The sequence below is a fragment of the Homalodisca vitripennis genome, chromosome 2, assembly GCF_021130785.1.
Source record: "Homalodisca vitripennis isolate AUS2020 chromosome 2, UT_GWSS_2.1, whole genome shotgun sequence".
In the NCBI taxonomy this organism is placed as follows: Eukaryota; Metazoa; Arthropoda; class Insecta; order Hemiptera; family Cicadellidae; genus Homalodisca; species Homalodisca vitripennis.
The window spans coordinates 137,172,758-137,194,293 of NC_060208.1; the positions used below are offsets into that span (position 1 = coordinate 137,172,758).

At 33.5% G+C, this 21,536-nt stretch overlaps 2 protein-coding genes across 9 annotated transcripts in view; one reads left to right on the forward strand and one right to left on the reverse strand.

The window, feature by feature from the left end:
* Positions 1–21,536, reverse strand: part of LOC124354771 (cilia- and flagella-associated protein 161-like) — a 77,339-nt gene that overhangs the window by 48,653 nt on the left and 7,150 nt on the right. The gene's annotated exons all lie outside the window — the stretch shown is intronic.
* LOC124354769 (threonine--tRNA ligase 1, cytoplasmic-like) overlaps positions 4,974–21,536 on the forward strand; it is a 62,562-nt gene continuing 45,999 nt past the window's right edge. Inside the window, exons 1-2 of one of the 7 annotated variants that reach the window (XM_046805458.1) lie at positions 4,974–4,994; positions 18,275–18,583. In XM_046805458.1, the coding sequence (XP_046661414.1) occupies positions 18,326–18,583 (258 nt within the window). In that variant the 5' untranslated portion in view covers positions 4,974–4,994; positions 18,275–18,325. Of the gene's footprint in view, positions 5,254–18,274; positions 18,584–21,536 lie in introns of all 7 variants that reach the window. The other 6 variants (XM_046805459.1, XM_046805460.1, XM_046805461.1 and 3 more) reach the window with 6 other exon arrangements.

Sequence of the window (21,536 nt, forward strand, 5' to 3'; positions counted from 1 at the left end):
AGTTTTTCACGTTTAAACCTTCCCAGGACAAAAACCTTGAAGTGATCATTCGTAATGTTCCCCTACTCTCTAACTGACGAAGAAAATCAATCAAGAGTTATGTGACATGGGTTACCCGACCATTAAAGTATCAAGATTGTTCAACAAAAAACAAAAGTCCAATGCCACTCTGTTTTGTAGAGCTGGAGAATTCGGAAAGTGGTCGTGATATTATGAACCTTGAACAATTGTTTCACGCCATAGTTAAAGTGGAAAATTAAAAGGAAGTCAAAAAACATCCCACAGTGTCTGAGATGCCAAGACTTTGGTCACACAAAAAACTTCTGCAAACTGGACCCCTCGCTGTGTGCGGTGCTCGGGAATCCCATCTCTATTCAGACTGCCCGGTCAGTAAAGAAACCAAACCAGTGTGTGTTAACTGCGGCGAGGAACATACTTCAAATTAACAGGAGGTGTAAATACTACCAGGCAATCAAGCAGAAATTGACCGGTCGCAAGAAATCCTCCATAGGAACGACCAAGAATCTCGTCCACAAGTTACAACGACACGACCCGAAAACTCAACGAACCTAGGGAAAACTCAACCAAAATCATCTCCACCTCGATCTCCGTTGAATATGAACTCCCCCAGCTATGCTGAGGTGGCTCATCCGTCGTACATTCCTTCACTGCAAACTCCGTAGAGGATCCACAATCTCTGGAAGCAGGTAACATCTCAGGTCTTGACGAAATAAAAAGCAATGTAGTAAAAATACTCATACCCCAGTTGAAAAAGGTTATTCAGCAGGTTATTGCTTCTTTCTTTAAAAATGCCCGTGACTACTAACAATCAGGCCCCAACTCTCTTTAAAAAACTTAATTGTTCTCAATTGGAATGCCAATGGCTTGAAAGACAAAAAAACATCTCTTTACAGATTTCCTAGTAAGACATAATATAGATGTTGCATGTGTCACTGAAACTCACTTCCTGCCCAATGATAAATTTAAAATAAGTGGCTATTCTATTTACAGACAGGACCGAGTGGCTCCTCATGCCTCTGGGGTGTCGCAATTTTGATCAAAAGAAACATAAAACACCACGAATTTCTTGCTCCCCAGTTACAAAGTTTAGAAGCTGTTTCCATAAAAATATTTTTACAAAATGGACTCAACTTTTCATTAGTATCAGCATACTTACCTCCTAACAAACGTTTTGTTGATGAAGATTTTAATAGGATTCTCTATAATAAATAGTCCTACTATTTTAATGGGAGATCTAAACAGTAAAAACACTTTATGGGGATGTCGCACTAATAACCCAAAGGGTAATAAATTGAATGACTACTTGATGCGTACAACTATTAATATATCTGCTCCTGTAGAACCAACATTTTTATCCGTGGCAGAGAAACCAGCAACCTGACATATTAGATATTGTTTGTTTAATAATTTCAATGAAACCGATAGTACAGCAAACCTTATGCGAGTTAACGTCTGACCACTTACCAGTAATTGTAACTTTTTCAATTAAACCCGATTTTACCAATCCTCCATTGAAACTAATAAATGGTAAAGTTGACTGGGCTGTATTTCATAACGAATAGAAACTAATATTATCTTGCCGAATTGTTTACAGTCTTTCGAAGATATTGACAACTGTGTACTACAATTCACTGAGCTGATTAAAAATTCGGTTAAAAAAGCAGTCGCAAAACAATCACAAACCATGTTTTGTCCTAATCGCCCTCCGCAAAGAATTCTTAATTTAATTAAAGAAAAACATGTTTTTTAGGAGACGGTGGCAGAGACACAGGCATCCAGAAGATCGCATGCAGCTTAACAGCCTCATCAGGAAAATAAAATCAGAATTAGATATTTTCAAAATTAATGACTATCAGAAATATTTGAGTGAAATAAACCCAGGCGATAGTTCAATGTGGCTGGCAACCAAAAGAATTCTCAGAACGCCTTCTACGATCCCTCCCCTTCAAACAAGGCCAGGAGACGTACCAGAGTGACTCTGAAAAATGTGAGGTTTTTGCGAATTATTTTGAAAATGCTTTTTCCCCTAACCCTACTGTTTAATTTGCAAACTGAAGATGAAGTCAACAGGTTTTTAAATAGCACAATCTTATCTGCTGAGCTTCCCACTCAGTATATCTCAACATCTGAAATTAGAAATGTTATCCAATACCTACCGTTGAGGAAAGCTCCTGGGTATGACTTGATAACAAACTTAATATTAAAGGAACTCCCGCCAACAGCCCATCAGCTATTAAAAACTTTATTTAATGCATGCCTACACGTTGGTTTACTTTCCTAAATCCTGGAAACATGCTGAAGTTATTGTTATCCACAAGCCCGGTAAGCCTGTTAGAAATCCCTCTAGTTACAGACCCATCAGCCTACTACCCACTCTGGCAAAAGTATTTGAAAAGCTAATACAGAAGAGACTAATGCAGATTCATTGAAGATGCTCAATGTATTCCTCCCCACCAATTCGGTTTTAGGGCAAAACATTCTACTACGCAGCAACTTGCGAGTTAACACAACAATAGTGCAAGGGTTTGAAAATAAAAGACACTCGAGCTGCTTTGTTTCTGGATGTTGCTCAGGCCTTTGACAAAGTATGGCACAAAGGCCTTCTGTATAAGCTATTTCAAACTGGACTTCCAAATTACTTGCAAAACATCATCGAATCATTTTTAGAAAACCGGACTTTTTCAGTAAAAATAAATTCTACTCATTCCACTGTTCGACAGATCCGGGCTGGTGTGCCACAAGGCTCAATTTTAGGACCTATCCTGTTTAATATGTTCATGCATGACCTACCCATTCCAGCTCATTCTACGCTTGCTCTTTTCGCTGATGACACTGCCTTGATTTCCCAACATCAAGACATTGACACAGCATTGACATGCTTCAGACTGATACAGACCTACTGTTTGGATTGTTCGTTAATTGAAAATCGCACTTAACCCTCTAAAATGTGAAGCGAAAATATTTTCGCTAAGAAAATTCAATCCCTTAAGGAATATAGAAATTCAAGATAACATCATACCATGGAATGAAAATGACAGAACTGTTAAATATTTGGGTGTCTTATTAGACTCTAAACTTACTTATAAACAGCACATAAATTCAAAATTAAAATCAAGCAAACACAAGATTGGCACAAATGTACCCAATTATCAATAGAAATCATCTCTTAAACTTAAATGCGCTCTTTTAATCTACCAAGGGAATATTCAGACCCCTCTTAACTTATGCTTGTCCAGTTTGGGGTCCTTTGCCTCCATAAATCAAAAATGAACAAACTTCAAGTATTCCAAAACAAGTTTTTGAGAATAGCAACAAATTCTCCATGTTTGTTAGAAACCGACAGATTCATAATGAATTAGAAATTCCGACCATCTGTGACTACATCCGAAAACTAAGTGCTACATTTCTAGAAACTCTGGACCAATCAAACAGGTGCTGTCCATTTTAACATTGGCCAAAGAACTGTCAACAGAAGACTGAAAGCACGTCTTGTTCAAGACATTTTATTATAATTTGAAACTTACATTGTTTTGTCAAGTACTAATTTTTATTGTTTATTTTCTGTTAACTGTATTATGTTATAGGGTGTCTCCATTGGAAGCAAACCCACTAATGTTAATATTTCTATGTTTCTTCTGTTCTCTATGATTCAAACTTCTGTGTATAATTATTTACTTGTAGTAATTGAACCAGAAATAAAGCTTTTGAAAAAAAAAAAAAAAAAAAAAAGAGCTGTATCGATCCTTGGGAAAAGAGATACAGTAAAATCTTACCATACGACAGAGGAAACGCTACTACTGTTTTAGACACAGTTCTATACAAAGAGGAAAGTACGATAACTTTGAATGCTGAAAAATATACTATGTTAAATAAATAGTCAAGTGATGCATTTGAGCGAAAAATAGCTAAACCCCTTCATAAACATAAGTAACATTTTTCCGACAAACTAGATCAAAATTAACTCCACACCATTCCGAAATCCCACGCATGTATGGCTCTGGCCATAAATCCACAAACCTGGCATTCCTCTCCGATCAATAATTGCTTTCAGTAATTTACGATGGAAAAAGTCCTCTTAACCACCTTGACACCACTTGAAGGAAAAACGGACTAATTTATTAAAAATTCCAAAGTCGTCGAGTTAAGAAGTCAAAATTGAAACTTGCCGAAACCGGTAGGATACTTAGTAGCGTTGAAGGTCTGTTTACTAATGTACCAATTCCAGTAGCACTCAAAATCATTGAATTCCTAGTAAAATGAAGTAAAACATAAATCTAAAAATTGTTGGGTGTTTCATTTTTTTAGTTGTAACCGCTAGCCACACGTTGTAGTTTTAAGTACGTGTGATTTAATTAGTATTATTCATTTTGTAACATATATAACGATGGCAGATGTCCGAACCCTATTATCCTTTCATATTTTCCCTTCTTTAATAACAATATTAAGCAAAGAACTGTTTATTACTTGTTATTTTCTCAGAAATTGTCTTTGAATCAACAATTATAGTTCGGGACATATCATTGCCTGGAATGTAGCAAGTACCGTAAACTGTTGTTTAACGTACTTAGGCCCGAGATATAATCTTTACATTTTGAGCACGGAAGATTAGTTTCTTGCGACAAGAATTAGTATTAAAATTATTAATTGAGATTTCTTTACATTATTAATAAACAATAAAGCCAAATAAATGGCAAGGCTTGAGATATGTCTCGTACTTTAGTAGTGTAAAAGAATTTCACATACAATACATACAATCTTTCCAGTTAAGTTAGTTTATAGCTTCGTTACTCTCAGGCATTAAGTAATTTTACGAGTAATAGTACAATAAGTAAAGCTATTTGGTATTATATACACCTACCCAACTATTGTACACTCAACTATTTGGTATTGTTACCAGATCCATAGAGGGCACACATTCTCTTTGGCATTTATATTTTTTATTCAAGTATTTTTTATAAACAAAGTCGACAAAGGTAGGTAAGGTGCCTCGTGCAACGTGTATTAGTATTTCGTATGTAATACATCGTGGTGAAAAATGCTTATGGTAGAAGAAAACTTGAGTGATTCTGTGATTGAAGATCTTAAATGTCTTGAGATTAATCCAAAGGCATGGAAAATATCTTTATAGTCATAAGTATAAACTTGTAAGATGATCTATAAGCTGTTTCGTCTCATTAGATCTCCTGTAATCAGATTGACTCGGAATCGCCACAAGAAAGTCTCGGTTCGTAGGTTAGGATACACATCTAGTATATTATCATATGGCACGAGCATACACGTGCATGAAATGATAATTACACTATGCTTTTAAAGTAAATAAATATGAATATCAAAGAATAGGTTATATAATGAAACGTGGGTAATTTAAGGAGAGAAATAACGTATATCACGCTTTAGTAGTGTTAAATTAGTTTGGTGTGATGCAATTATTCAGATGCCTGCATAAGCGAAATTTGCTTAGCCTACATAGTAATTATTTCAGATCAAGAAGTAAAACGTTATATTAATGTTTCTTTGATATAGTATAACACTTTGTAGTATGTAAATTCTACATACAAATCAGTTCAAATACAGCTTGTAATGTGATTGGGTTTAGGCAAGGTCTAGTTGGCTTTAGTATAAGTGGCCAGGACTGTAATCGAATAATCAATATTTATGATTGAACTGCAGAAATCATTATGTCGAAATTAATTACGGTATAGCTGTTTTATAAGCTATATAAAAAGGTAAGGGTAGAGTGATAAGCAAACTCTGTTTTTATATCGCTTATTACAATCATCGATACTTTATATTATATAGAATTACAGAACTATCAATTGATATCGACTTATTAAAAATATTGAACTAAAATCGTGTTTCGAATTAATAGAAATGTTTAAACAATACATAATGGCATAAATAATAAAAAAAACCCATAACCGATAATGAAACAAAAAATTAAGGTAAGTTATCAGGAAATTGTAATTAAAATTATAAAGATAACTTTGCTACAAAACAAACATCTTGAAACAAACAAAAGGCATAGTAAATCATCCTTTATTTTGTATGGTTTTCTAAATTTTAATATCTTGTTTAATTCAAAAGAAGTTATGTGCAGAACAAATTTTGTTTAGAATATGAAAATGTGTGTACAGTTGGTGCAGATGATTAAGTTATTGCTCTAATTAACTTACTATTGGTTGATTATATCGATGGGTTTAATTTAAATATCTTTCGATATAAAAAACCAGGTTGCTTATCATACTCTACCCAAAAGTAATAATTTAATGATGACAAAAAATCTATCTAGGCTAACCTATGTGTATTTATTTAGTGTAAAAAACAAAGCAATATATTAGTTTTACTTTTTGAAGGATAAATGTGTCTGGCAGCTCATAACACAAATAATGCATGTTCATTGCCATTGTCATTGTGTCCATAGACACCATACATATGATTTTGGGCTACATCGTCTGAATTTATTTTGAATTATATAGTTATACAACATAGCCTACATTAAAAAGAGCTGGTAGTAATCAATTGTAAATGACTACAATTAGAATTTGTTTGTATTCAATAATAGTTTAGGTATTTCTTATCAATAATTTGGTTCCCAGATTGAATTGTGATGGCTGCTTACTATACTGCAGCTGCCTAGTTCACATGACCGGTAGGGTACGATGAGCGGTTTCTTATATCGATAATGAAAAAGTTTATTGATTAATTACACCCACCGATATAATCAACCGATACTGATGAATTTATTAGAACTATTAACATCCTCAGTACCAGTGAACACATGTTCAATTTTAAATAAAACGTTATATTCACTTAGAAGTAACTCTATTTAAATAACAAAATGATAGTTTAATGATAGGTATAAAACAGAATTCTCTCAATTGGTTTAGATCTTATCTTTGTAACGTACAAAAATTTATTGAAATTTATCACATTTATAGAAATAACATATATATTTAACCCTTTTAGCCCCGGCGTCCGATATATCGGACAGAGGTGGTCTAGCTAAAATGCCCAACGTCCGATATACCGGACGTCTCGAGAATTTAATGTTGCTGGCTAATAATATGTCCAAATGCCATCAGTTTCGGTATAGTAGTCGGTGAAGAAACGGGCTACATGCAAATACAATAAACCTTCCAATTGGCATCGTATTTCGTCGTCGTTGAGCATAGTTAATTTGTCGATATCAGCTGTCAGACGACTTCAGTTGCATTGTTGTTGTATGCTGACTTATAACCTCAATTAGTTTGCGTGATTGAAAGCGGTTGTTTTTCGTGTGATTTATTGTATTATTAGTAAAAAAACATGAGTAAACGTCGTAGAGAAAAGTTACCAGTGAGTGAAAACACTTTGATAAACACTATTATTGGTACTTTGGGATTATACCGACCACACCCAGACATGAATCGTTATTTGACATTTTGTTTCTACTGATTACTAGATTAGTGTAGAACAATATTTCGTCAATATAAAACAGGAATTGTCTTATCGCAAACCCCTCCCCATCCTCAGACAGAGGTCAAAGTCGAGCGGTCTAGTAGATTGCAGAGTCTCGCTGCCCGTTCAGCTGGTGCGTCGCTTTGTTGTACTTCCGTGTTTTACCTCTACATTTCTCCAAACACAAAAATTCAATAAAAACAAACATGATCAAACTAAAACTAAACTCTTTATTGAAAAAACACTCAAAACTTGTTTTTATTCTTGATCACACTCCGCCACCCAAAATGCGAGTGTCATGCCTTCGCGCTGATGTCAACGAAAGAAAAACATCCCTCGAGATAGTACCTATCAGTAAAATATCAAATTCTAGAGGATCTGATCAGAAATATAAATTGAATTGTATTGGAAAGGCAATTATATACCGTGCAAATCATGTGATGCCGCGTGGCCTGTCGTAATCGGGATTCTCGAGAAAGATAAGATAACAGCGACAACAATACCGATCACAATGCCTGGAAATGCTTGTAAGTTTGTAATTTTGTAATTAAAGAGTTGTTTTTTCGTTCTATCATGTTTGTTTCTATAAATTTATATTTTTGTGTTCTTCATACTGGTGTGGTCGGTATAATCCCACTATCTACTAGACCGCTCGACTTTGACCTCTGTCTGAGGATGGGGAGGGGTTTGCAATAAGACAATTCCTGTTTTATATTGACAAAATATTGTTCTACGCTAATCTAGTAATCAGTAGAAGCAAAATGTGAAATAACGATTCATGTCTGGGTGTGGTCGGTATAATCCCAAAGTACCAAAAAATGTACTTCAAAGACAAAACAGTTAAATATGGAGTTCCACAAGGATATATTTTGTGTCACTTGTTCACCTATAATATTCAAAGTTTGCCTGAGGTTGTACATTGAGTTAAGGCTAAACATCCATTCCATGGCTGATAACTAAAATCTCGGAAAATAGTGTAGTAGGCTGTGGTAAATTGAAGACAAATTTATCTTCTTTAAGTGTCCCGTTTGTAACAAAGAGGTAAGGATTTCTCATATATTCAATAAAAAATTGACATATAAGGGACTGCACACTAATAAATTAAACTGATCAAAACGTAACCGTAAAACATGGAATATTTTGAACCCACAATTTAATATCATAATAATTATTTAAATTTGTCCCGTCCATAACAGTTTTTGAAGTCTAATACAAAACATTATATTGCTTAAGAATTTGATTGTAAAAACTCATGAGTTTCCAATTATTTATACCATATATCTCATTACCCAAACACTTCTATGAACATATCTAATTTATTATAAAATATATTACTGTATCTTATAAATGTAATAAATATTGGAGTAGTACAATTCTAATCCTGTTGTTGTTTTAGAAACTTAGGATCTTTTCCGTTATGTGTCAGCAATTTCTAAAAATTATTTCTATGTCTTTGTAATAAAACAAATACCACATACCTTTATTCTGGAGGCCAGTAGGCGACAATATCACTAATAAATTGTTCAAATAAGTCTTTATCACGATTTCGGCGACGCCACAAAAATATGAGTCAATCATAGAGCGCCGCGTACCGCACTGAACTTTATTCCGATGTTTTGCAAGCCAATGGGTTAGATCACGCGATGCTTGCCCGCTGCGCAGCGCTTCGCGCTGCTTGCTCTTTTAGAAAAAAAATTTACTCGAGCTTGCAAACTCCAAGCCCAGATCAAGCGGCGCGCGTTGGATCTTTCAGGAACTGACTGCACCGCTACCGTGGCTCCGTTATCGCGCCGCCACGTTATCTTGTCCAGACGGGCAAAGTCCAACCGGTTATAACTACTGTCGGCAGTTTGTATTATCTAAAAATACCTATTCTTCCATTACAAAGTGAATTCCACTCAGTTTTGCCTCATAGACAATAAATAGAAATTGCTGACACATAACGGAAAAGATCCGAAACTTATTTTTGATTACCAGTGAAAAATAAACAAGGCATCAACAGAAAAAGAAAATACAAGATTGAATTGCAAAAACACAGAGAGAAATATTTTAGGATGTTAGTGGTTTTTGATTCTGGAGGCCATGGTCAGAAAATATATACAGAAAATATCTGTTGTTTATGATTTCAATAGGCAGAGTTATATTAAATCTACATAAAATTATAAATATTAACACTTTGTACCCTGGGCCCTTAACCCTGGAACACTACCGTGTTTTGATATACCTTTGTTACTACCGATACATAAATTTTACGTAGCATGTTTATTTTTGTTTTTTAGGTTATGTAAAGGTTTATTTTCATGCCTGTGTATTGTGTTTGTGTATTTTCTTGCCTTTGTGCTTACTTAAGGTGATGATGCGTGTGTTTAAGCGTGTGTGCGGGTGTGTAATGCGAGCATATGTGATACATGGTGTTTTCCTAACCATATCTTCATATCTACAATGCCATAGAAATTCATCCTTTCCAAAAAGCCTACAAATTGTCTACTAACTCCAAGACATTTATTTACCAAAAAACAACCTAAAATAGGTTTAGTTACTTATTTTACTATACACACTTATACGTAAAATATACTTATTTTTTTATCAAGCAATACTACCGCTACGTAAAATTGACGCACGGCCTAAATAAAAATCAATATTGAGATAAGAAAAAGAACTACACACACCCTCACACTTCGGAAGACGAACGACCATTGATCAGTAGAAGCACTGTCCAAAGCTTAAACCGGAAGGTTGGGGGGAAGAGTAGGTGTGACTATAAACATGACGCATATACTTAAAATTTACGTATGGTAGTGTTCTAGGGTTAATACATGTTTCGGCGTGGCTCCCTGGGGGTTTTATGATGCTTTTAATAAAATTCTGTGTTATTACAGTAATTATGTTATAAACTCACACTATATATCTTTTTAAAGATAGAGATACATCCTTTTTTTAAATGTATACAAATATAAAGTTTATTTTCAAAATAAAATTGTTATATAATATTGTAAAAAATACAAAAAAGGTTTTTGCTACATAGCTTGTTAGTTCAGGTAGTCCGCCTTAGTGTGGTAATTTTTAAAGCACAATGGTCTGAATCAAATACAGGATCTCGCACATTTTTGTTTAGATCGTTCATAAAATCAATATTTGGTCCCAGGTGTGTATCAAAATCATCGTCACTTTCCGACTTGGAGTCAAACAAACAAAAGATCACGAATTGCATCACTTTTGATTTCATCACCCATATTATTTAAACTCGAAAATAATAAGTAAAGAATATAAAAGAAAATCAACGGAAAGTCGAGAAGAAAGAACAAAGCGAGTGTAAATACGAAACAAAACACACAGATAACCTCAGTAGAACCTAGTAAGAAACTAAAGTTCTGATTATTTACAAACAGTTAAATTCACATTTAGAATACACTATAATAATATTTGCTTCAGTATTTGTCGGCAAGATTTGTAGAAAACTTAGTAAGACATCACTAAGACTCACGACAAATACAACGTGAAACACTACAAAGCAAACTGACAGTAACGACGATCAGCCGTGGTGCCTACGATCACCTGTCTAGACTCGTTTGTAGTACGACGAAAAATATACGTATTTCATTACTAAAACATGACCCAGGAATCTCAAAATAACAATAACGGTGCCTTAAAATAACAATAACGGTACCTTTGCATAAGAAGGGTGACAAAATGAATTTAAACAAATTATCGGCCTATTGCCCTAGTACCCGTTATATCAAAGTTAATAGAGACTATTGTGAAAAACCAATTGGAATATTATTTTGAGTACAATAATTTGATTTCTTCATCTCAGTATGGGTTTAGGAAAAATCTGTCAACTGTTAAAGCTGTAGATAATATTGTCTCTTATGTATTGAATAACTTTGAAAATAAGGAAGAAACAGCTGCTGTGTTATTGGACTTAAGTAAGGCATTTGACGTTGTACCTCATGATGAACTCATTCAAAAATTGAAATATTATGGTCTGGAGAACAATGCTTTGTCTTTGATTATGTCTTATTTGAGCAATAGACTTCAGCTTGTCAAAGTAGGTGACCAGAGATCAGGACTTAAGAGGGTAGCAAGCGGGGTTCCCCAGGGCTCAGTCTTGGGCCCCTTCTTGTTTTACTGTCTTCATTAATGATCTCCCTAAATTTGTCCCTGGTAAGGTTGTTTTGTATGCTGATGATACTACTCTGTTATCATCAGACAGAGACTCAAAATTAAATGATGTCATTATGGGCTATATGAGGGAAAGGTCCTATCTCTGGTTCTCTGCTAATAAATTAACTGTTAATAATAACAAGACCGAGGAAATTGTCTTTAGTTTACGTAATGCTGAAAATAAGTCTGTAAAACTACTTGGTATCAATTTAGACTCAAAGCTTAACTGGGGAATCCATACAAACCATTTATGTATTAGATTAGCAAGAGTGATATTTCTACTAAAAAAAACTAAAATTGTATACAAGTCTTAATCTAGTCATTAGTGCATATTACGCTTTTTTTAATGTACACCTTCTGTATGGGGTTTTACTGTGGGGCAACTCTAGTGGAGCCAAGACTGTGTTTAAGTGGCAAAAGAAAGCCATACGCTGTATAGTAGGAATTAGCGACAATGAGTCCTGTAGGCCATTTTTTGAAGAACTGGGTATACTTACGCTTCCATGTATATATATATATTACACAGTTTAGTTTTTGTTAAGGAAAATCTTGACTCTTTCAATCTTAGAAGCTTTAACCATGAATACAACACTAGAATTAAAAATACAATTGATGTACAATATGCTAGGTTAAGTAAAACTCAACAGAACTATGCAATAACCGGAGCTAGGCTATTCAATAAGTTACCATTAAGTGCTAGATCAATTTCTGTTGGTAGGTTTAAGAATGTTGTTGCAGAGTGGCTCAAGAGAAAAAACGTTTTATTCTGTAGATGAGATTTTTAATGATAATTTTAGTGACTTACAATTTTAAACTTTTAACGTAGATATAGATTGTATTTATTTTAGGCTCTGTAGGCCTACTTAGTGATATTTTTAATATCACACTTGACTTTGTCAATACAATTTTGTAATTGTTGGACGACAATAAAATGATTCTGATTCTGATTCTGAAAACCAACAAATACGAACTTGGACAACCAATGAACATAATCAAAATGTTTGAATCCAAAAATAAGATGACTGAGCTAAATAATACAATTAAATAACACGACCTGAACTATACTCGGGCGCCGGTAGCAAGCGCTGCAGACACGGCCCGACCTATACTCGGGCTCAGGGTACAAAGTGTAATACAAAATGTAGTGTGAAAGTATGCTATTTTGTTATAGGCCTGATAAAAATATAATTTTTATTCAGCTAGACATACTTACCTACATTGTAAATAGTTTTAAGATTTGGCAATTTTGAATTGGAGTATGCTTCATTACTCAATACTGTGTCAATTTATGGTGCTTACAAGGTTTCTCAAACTTCCGCTATCAGTTTTCTAATTTTGTCAGTAAATGCCACCTATACCCATCCCGAACACTGTAGATCTATGGATCTGAACCAATGCTATGTACTATTAATGCTTGATTAAAAATATAAAACTTCTTTAATTAGAGCTTTGTTGTTACATTCCGAGTCACTTCTCTTTATCACCATCCTATTTAATATTTACACAAATAATGTGGGAAAACTATTTATTGTGACAAATACCTGTATATGTTTAATGGGTTGTTTCCTATATGAAGCTGATGATGACTGTAAAGTGAGTGTGACCTAATAGAGATTAACTCGGTAGCAATTGTGAATTTTTGAAGGGCAAAGAATAATATTATCTACTTATGATAGTTGTTTAATTACGTGTAATCTAATTTGCAGCTGGATTGGAAGACTTTACAGATAATTAAATCTAAATTTTACAGGCTAAACATTTTTCAGGAACAATATTGCCGAAAAGAAATTGATACTTTGCAGTAGAGACTAAGGGCAGAAATAGTAAAAAAACTGTTACTTATAGCATTATTCGTTTTTGTCAGACATCGTTGCCCATAAATGTGTTGTGATTCCCAGACTAACAGCCCAGATCTACCTGCTTGGTTTTCAAGCCGTATGCAGTATTCAACTTTCTCTAAGATTTGCTTGTTCAATGGAAAACTAATAACATTAGGAATAACACTCCTTTGTTTAGCTTCTCTTTTAAGTAAGTACGTGGTATGATTAATAGTTTTAACAATCAGTTGTTTTATTTGAAAAATCCATTAACCCATTATTTGAGCACATACATCATTACTAAAAAGCAAAAATACAAAATGTTCATTGTTTTCCATTAGATAATATTTTACTGATAACAATATGTTACTATACGCATTTACTAGTGAGGGGACCGAAGGCAAAGGATGATGACACATGTAATATCAGACACAGGTAGTCAAAATAATTTGTATACTACAGCTGTTGTAGTAATGACATATAAGTTTATCTAACAGTTTTCAGCAAGTGAAAAATCGTTTACTAATCAAATAGAATAGTTTTGTTTCGAAATTATAATGTTATGGCACAATGCATGGCGGCCAATTGCCATAGCTAAAAATAAATAATTATGACATAATAATGTAAATGCAATAATGATACAGTTTTCCTTAGACAGGTGTGCAGTTGAAGTTATTAACACTTGATTGCATTTGAGCGGGTTTTTGAGTGAGAGTTGAGGACTGCTGATGTCAGGAATCACGGCATAACTGTGGCGGACCAGCAATTACACATACTCAAGAGAAAAACACTGGAAATAACAGAAAAAAGTATTCTGATTAAACTATTGAACCAATTTTAAAAATACAAATTTCAAAATTCATAAAGAACTAGCAGTTGCCCGTAGCTTTGCACGCAATTTCTTGTTGAAAAACAATACACTACATTCACATATTCTTTTCTACACATTCTAAACATTCCTGAGATAATCAATAGTCGTTCCTTCGTGAGCCTCTTGGGCACATTATGAAGGTAGGTACCATATTTCCTGCCTCTATCTTTTGTGGTTTTTGCTAGGTGTTGATAAGTTATTCAGTACAATTAATTTATATGGATGAATTTTGATAAACTAATTAGGTTATAAAGAATCAAATTCGGTATATTGAAATTAATTTTCTGTCTAAGATATTTCCAGTATTATTACAGTGTTTGCCTTGTGCTCTAATCAAGAAAATGTATCAACGAAAACCAATTTTGATCTATATATATATTTCTTGTGTTTGTGTGTATGTGACTGAACTCCTCCTAAAGACTGGACCGATTTTGATGAAATTTTGTGTGTGTTTTCAATGGAATTCGAGAATGGTTTAGATTCACAATTTGGTCCAATTTAAATTGTTTATTTAATCAATATTTAATTGATAAACTGTTATTGATTTTGGAGTGTTTTACCTTCGATCCAGCAGACTGCGCTACCACACGTAATACAAAGTAAACTGACACTTAACAGCTGTAAATACTTTCAGCTGAAGTTCATCAAAGAAGCAGAAACATTTGTTTACATTGAAAATTTAGAAAATTATTAATAATTAATTATATATATAAGGATTTTTGCTCACCAAATGACTACCTTTAAATTATAATTTTCAAATTTAAATAGAAGTTTTGTACAGCGATTTTGTAATAATAAATAAAATAATCGGTCTGCTTCTATATATAAAATTCTATGATTACCTAGTTTTCAAAATTAAAATCGGTCGATAATTAGGAAAATAAACAGAAAAATAAATTTGCTTCATTTTGGTGCTGCTCTGTGGTGGTTTAGTTTGTAACGAATCCCGGCACGTTTAGTCTTAATTAAAAGTCAGCTCTGTTTTCATGCCAATGACTCGAACCCCATAATATCATCAAAGACTCAACATGAAATTATGCAGCTACGTAACAAATTATAGTATGGAGTTGAAAAATATTGGGAATTGGAGTTGAATACGCAATTTTTAAGTGTCTAGCAATAATTGTTGGACAGTGATTTAATATTGAACATTGGGAAAACAAACAATGTTGTTTATGTGATTTTCAACAAAACAAAATAGAAATATATTTGGACGTCATAGTTTTGGAGAAATACATTTGGACGTCATAGTTTTGTAGGTAACAATATTCATCAACTAGAGAATACCAAATTTTCAAGGTTTAAACCTTGATGTTAACCTTAATTGGAATAAACATATTGATCAAATAATATGTAACATTAATTCCGGGCAATATACACTTTTTGTGATATACCTGTTTTGAAAACTATTTTTATACTCATTTTCAGTCTCACATCTCCTATGGTGTATGCGTATACGGAGTTACTTCTCCAAATTTTTAAAGATTCTCACTTTGCAAAAAAGGCGATTAGAATAGTATTAAAATTTTAACAGAATGACTCTGTAAACCACCAAATTAAAAAATGTATGGTATATTTTATTAAGTATTATGTATGTTAAACAATAACACGGTAATTTTAAATTATAAGATAAGCCACATGATTACAATACAAGAAATAAAAATGTACGTTACTGCTTCAACATAAACTAGATTTTTTTACTAGAAAAAGAAAACGTTCTCAGGAATAAATGTTTTGTACAAATTTATTAAAGCATTACTGACAACAGATTTAGAAAGGTTTTGAAAGACTATGTTTATATTGTTTGTAAGGCTTTGTATTCCTTAGACGAACTGTGCCTGTCATTAATTTTTAGTGTTTTATTTTTTGTTATTTTTATACAGTACATATTACAATTTTAATAGTTCATTATCTATTTGAATCAGTTGACACTATTCAATGTACAAAATGTGGAAAAAAATTAAGATGTATATTGTCTGCGAAACAGTATTGAAAATTAATTACTGTTTTCTTGGTTTAGATATTTTCATTTTAATGTTATGGTTTCTTTAATATTTTCCAATAACCTATCCTAACTGTTTGAGGTTATAGTTTCTTTATTATTTGTGAGATTGTCATTGTATATATTAAGTTAATTATTTAATTTCAAACATAGACATGAACTTAGAATTTATATTTGTTTAAAGTCCTGTCATTCAATATATATGAAGTATCAATGATTATTCTAAGTGATATAAAAACTGGTTCTGCTTATCGTACTCTGTTCCACAAGACCACGCATCCCATGTCTTATTTTTATTTCTTGATTTTTCAGAAGTTCCCTTTTGTGAAGTGTGGCAAGCCCTCAGGTAGGGCGGTTGTCTCATGTTTCTGAGTAGAGATAGCACTGATTCAAATCCTGTCTTTGAAGGCCATTTTCCTAAAAATTAAATATTGTGTGATTGAAGTAGTAGAACTAGTTGAACTTTGATCCAAGGTTTAAATGCCAAATCATTTTCTTAACATGAAATCGTGTTAGTTTTAGTTTAAATGGCCTAATCCAAAAGTGTGCTGCACTGAATGTTTGGATAAGCACGATCACATCTAATGCAACTGATTGTGTTTTTAAAACACTGTTGTTTGGTTATATGTTATGCTGAACTAATGTTTTTAATGGAAAGTACAAGGCTGATCTGGAAGTAATAAGTAAAAGGATCAAAACTTTAAGATAGTGAAATAGACATTTTTGTATATTGTGTATTGAAATTTATAATTGTCCTCAAATAATATTAAATATATTCAAGATAAGAATGGCCACCTGATCTGGAATTAGCAGTGAATTTTACACAACGGGAGTAACCCAAGAATCTAACTACACAACCAGCAAATTCCCCAAAACAGTTTTTCTATTTCCAAGATCTTTGTGATGTGAGTCATGAAACTGTGAATGAAGATCGATGACTAGCTGAATGCAATCTTGTTTGATGTCGCCGGATTGTTTACAGAATCCGTAGACAGACAATTATTATATGTTATCTTGAGTTAAAATCATGTAATGAACCATGAATCCATTTTATTAATTGATTATACAATTTATTTGTATTTACAACAACAATGAAAAACAATTTTCAAAATTTACCAGAAAAGTAAATAAATATGAGTGCCCTCCGATACAATCACTGCTGCGTTTCAATGTAACTTAAATTAAAATTAGCTTCAATATTAAACACATACAAAAGTTCCTCTATCATTCTTTGTAACAGAAACAATTCACGTAACCTCAAAGTGTAAATAAACACCATTTAACTATTTTAGACTACAGTGAAGATGAATAACAGTCAGTTTACTGCAAATGGGTTTAAACCATAACCGGATTTGTTAAACTTCTCGTCAATACTGTTGACTATATCCTGTATCTCCTCTTATTCTGTTTGATAAAATCTTTGCATAGGCCAGTGGCCCATCAGAACATTGCAGTCGCTGTTAATTCAGGCAATAATTTTATGAATCATACAGCATACAAAAGGTTGTTTTTAGGTATGATAAGTGTCTTAATATTGATGGAAATTATGTCGAAAAATAGATAAAAGTGTAGGCTTTCACATAAAAATAAAATTCTTCAAAATCTTAACAGGATTGTTTTTATTACTAGCTTACTTCAAAAACGTGCCTTGTATAACGTTGCCTTTTAACAATTCTATACCGGAGTTTTGAGTCTTTTTCCAATAAAATTAATTAAGAAGTTGGACCTTAGTAGTACTTTTTCAGAAACTATTAATCGTAAGCATGCAACTAATTAAGTGAGAATAAGATTGCTACTTAATTCCTGACATTAAAACATCATCAGAAAACAGCTCAATCCTTAAACATTAGATAAGTCATATAAATTTTATACTAACTCATACTAGGTATTTCTATACATTGGTATTGTACTGTAATTTTATTAGCTTATTTCTTGTGATAAATTCTCAGTAATTTGTTTCAGATCGTCCATTAAGCGCCGAATGGTCAAAAAAGTCAATTCCACTGCCAAAAAATGAGTGATACAATAAAATTAGCAGATCTTAATTCCTATCTAGCAGAAAATAGTTATATTGCTGGTTTTCAGCCTAGTCAGAATGACAAAATTGTATTTGAACATTTAAAAGGCCAAAGTATTCAGCAGTTTAGCCACATCGCTCGGTGGTACAATCATATTTTGAGCTTCGGTTCCAACCGAGATAAGTTTCCTGAAGCTGTTGAAGGTCTTATCACTTCATTCAACATTACTTCTTTGAAAGGATCAAAAATCGAGGTGAAGCCCTTTACTATCTTGTTCTGCTTATATAGCATGCTGAGGCATACTTTTAATTTGCACAATTTCATTCTTAGCATAGCATAGTACATCATAAATATGTTTCATTAAGTTAAAGCTAAGAAATGTATCTAAAGTATGTCTTGTAAGAACCGCCACTTTCATCAAAGTTGAATTAATTTGCTGAATTATTGCTTGTAAGATAAATTATGAATAACCAAGTATTTTATTTCAAATATATTGCCTTTTTTTGTAGCCTACTAGGGTTATCTGGGAAATAAACAATACTTATTTAGACCTAACATAATATAATCTAGTAGGGTCTACTACTCCCACACTGTCCTATTTTAATGCTTTCTTGCTTCAGTCAGACACTAACATAATTCATAGGCCTAGTAAAGTTGTGGAATGAGGGATTTAAAATGTGCAACAAAGTTACTCTTATTGTAATTAATTTTTTGAATGTGAAACCATTCACTACAATGAAAACTACAAGTGAACTGTTTATATACACTTGCTGAACAAAATATCACTTCGAAACTTGGGATAAGTTACTACCATATGACAACAGGGAAAATCACAGAAACTGGCATTCATTAGTTCACTTAGTTTTCCAAAATTAAAGGAACATTGTACACTGAAAGTCAACCAGACTTGACAACTAATGATTTTTTGACTCTTGTATAGAGAGTGTTTAGGAGCAAGTTACTCAGGCTCTAATTCATAATTGCATTAAGTAAGGGTTGAAAGTAACAGAACCTAAAAGATTTATTGTGCTCCCCTACTCCTGCCTTAGTGGGAAAATGCTAGTTCTAGTAGTTCTGCCAACCCTGTCTCCCAAAGGAACCAAATCACTTTAATATATCAAGACTAAGTTTAGTTCGAGAACAACAATTACAATATGAGGGCTATCCAGAATGTAGATTACATTTTGATACAAACAAAAAAACAAAGTACAAGACAAAAGTATTATACATTTTAAATTGACACTAAATTACTATTTTTGAACATGGTCACCATAGAAATTTAGGCACTTATCATAGCAGAAAACTAGTTTCAAAATTCCAGCATTATAAAATTCTGTTGCCAGGTAGTTACACCCTCCCGCAGTTCCACGTCATCAAAGCGCATAGTTACTGGGTGCAAGGTTCAGACTGTAAGGCGGATGTGGAAACACCTCCCATTTAAAAGCATCCAGGACTTCTTGAGTATGATTTGCTGTGTGTGGTCGGTACCCATCTTGCACAAAATTTACGGTAACCTAACTTCTGCGTAACAGTTTTGTGTAACAAACTCTTTGAAATTTGAGGAAAACTAAGTAAGAGTTCTCTTATTGCGAATCGGTGGTCTTCTTTAATCTTCTAATTGACTTGAGATAAAATTTCATTGGTCACAATGATTGGCCGTCCACTTCATCATCATCATCATCATGGACATTAGTTCGGCTATTTTTAAACCTAATGCGCTACTGACGTACTCCACCTTCAATAATCACATCTTTCTCATAAACTTCACAGAGTTGGCGATAAATCTCAATTGGTTTATTGTGCTTAGCCAACAAAAACCGTGATACCAAATACACTTCAATTACATGGATACTTACGGAATGTTCAATTTCATCATACATTTTAAACTGCTGTTGTAAATCAACAAGAAGCGAGAGTAACCTCTGACTAGCATGGCTGAATGGATAACACTGAATGGAGAAACACTGACATCAAAATGACCACGATAGTCCTGCCCTTAGCAACTACAGATGTACTTGCTGTATAGCCCTCATATAACTGTAGTAGAAATGGTGAAAGAGAAAACTTTGATGTATTGTTTGAAATTGCAAAAGAGATTAAATGTTACTACTTTAACAGCTGAGATAATGTTTCCCAGGTTGGTATTATGTTAATTTCAAGTCAGTTGCATCATAACAAGAATGTACATGTTGTTTGTCATGTATTGGAGAGTACTGCTCACATGATCCAAAGTTATTACAGAAATCATTGTAGTTGTATTAAGTATCATGATGTGTTGTATGTGACATGGTAGATAAAAAGTTAATGTGTCCAATAATGGTATTCACACAACTATGGCATAAAAGGAGTTGTTAAATGCTGGTCAAAGGAACTGTAAGGCCATTGTCACTCATGATCAGCAGAGTTACTGTGTTAAGGGGGTTAAACATCCAAATTGTGATAATTACTTGGCATGGGGATCATGCTTAAAAGTCATATCTACGGTAGGTTGTACTCAAATCAAATCAAATCTTTATTCACATATACATTGAGTACAGCGATTGTGTCATTTGAATTACAATTGTTAAGTTCGAATTAGGTAAAAAGTATGTACAGTAAGAGTTACAGAATTTGTCATTATTCATCTTCATTGCTGAGTTCTCCAATCCAAAAACTCCTGGACTGTGTATATTGTTCGTTCCAGCAGCCAGTCCATGAGTCTTCTCTTCAGATTCTTCTCAGGGATTCTCTTCATTTCTTCTGGCAGACAGTTGTAGAAGGCAGCTCCTCGATAAGATGGTTTCTTCTCGAATAGACAGAGATGATGAGTGTCGAGTGCGAAGTTGTGCCTATGCCTTGTGTTGTATGTGTGGTGGTCTCCTAATCTGGCTCGGCCTATTTTTACTGCATGCATTACTGTTTCAAGAATATAGAGTGCAGTAACTAACTGTCAAGATCCTGAGCTCCTTGAAGGCTTCTCTACATGTCTCTTGCGGTCTTAGTCCTTTCAGTGTTCTTATGGCTCTTTTCTGAATTACCAGTACTCTTTGGAGGTTTGAAGCGCTTGTTCCACCCCAGGCCACTAAACCATATCTTAGGTGGGTTTCAAATAAAGAGTAGTAGGCTATGATGGCTGTTCTGTTATCACTGACCTGCTTTAGCCTTCGTATAGCATAGAGACCCATGTTCAGTTTTTTACAAAGTTGGGTCACATGAGGTGTCCATGA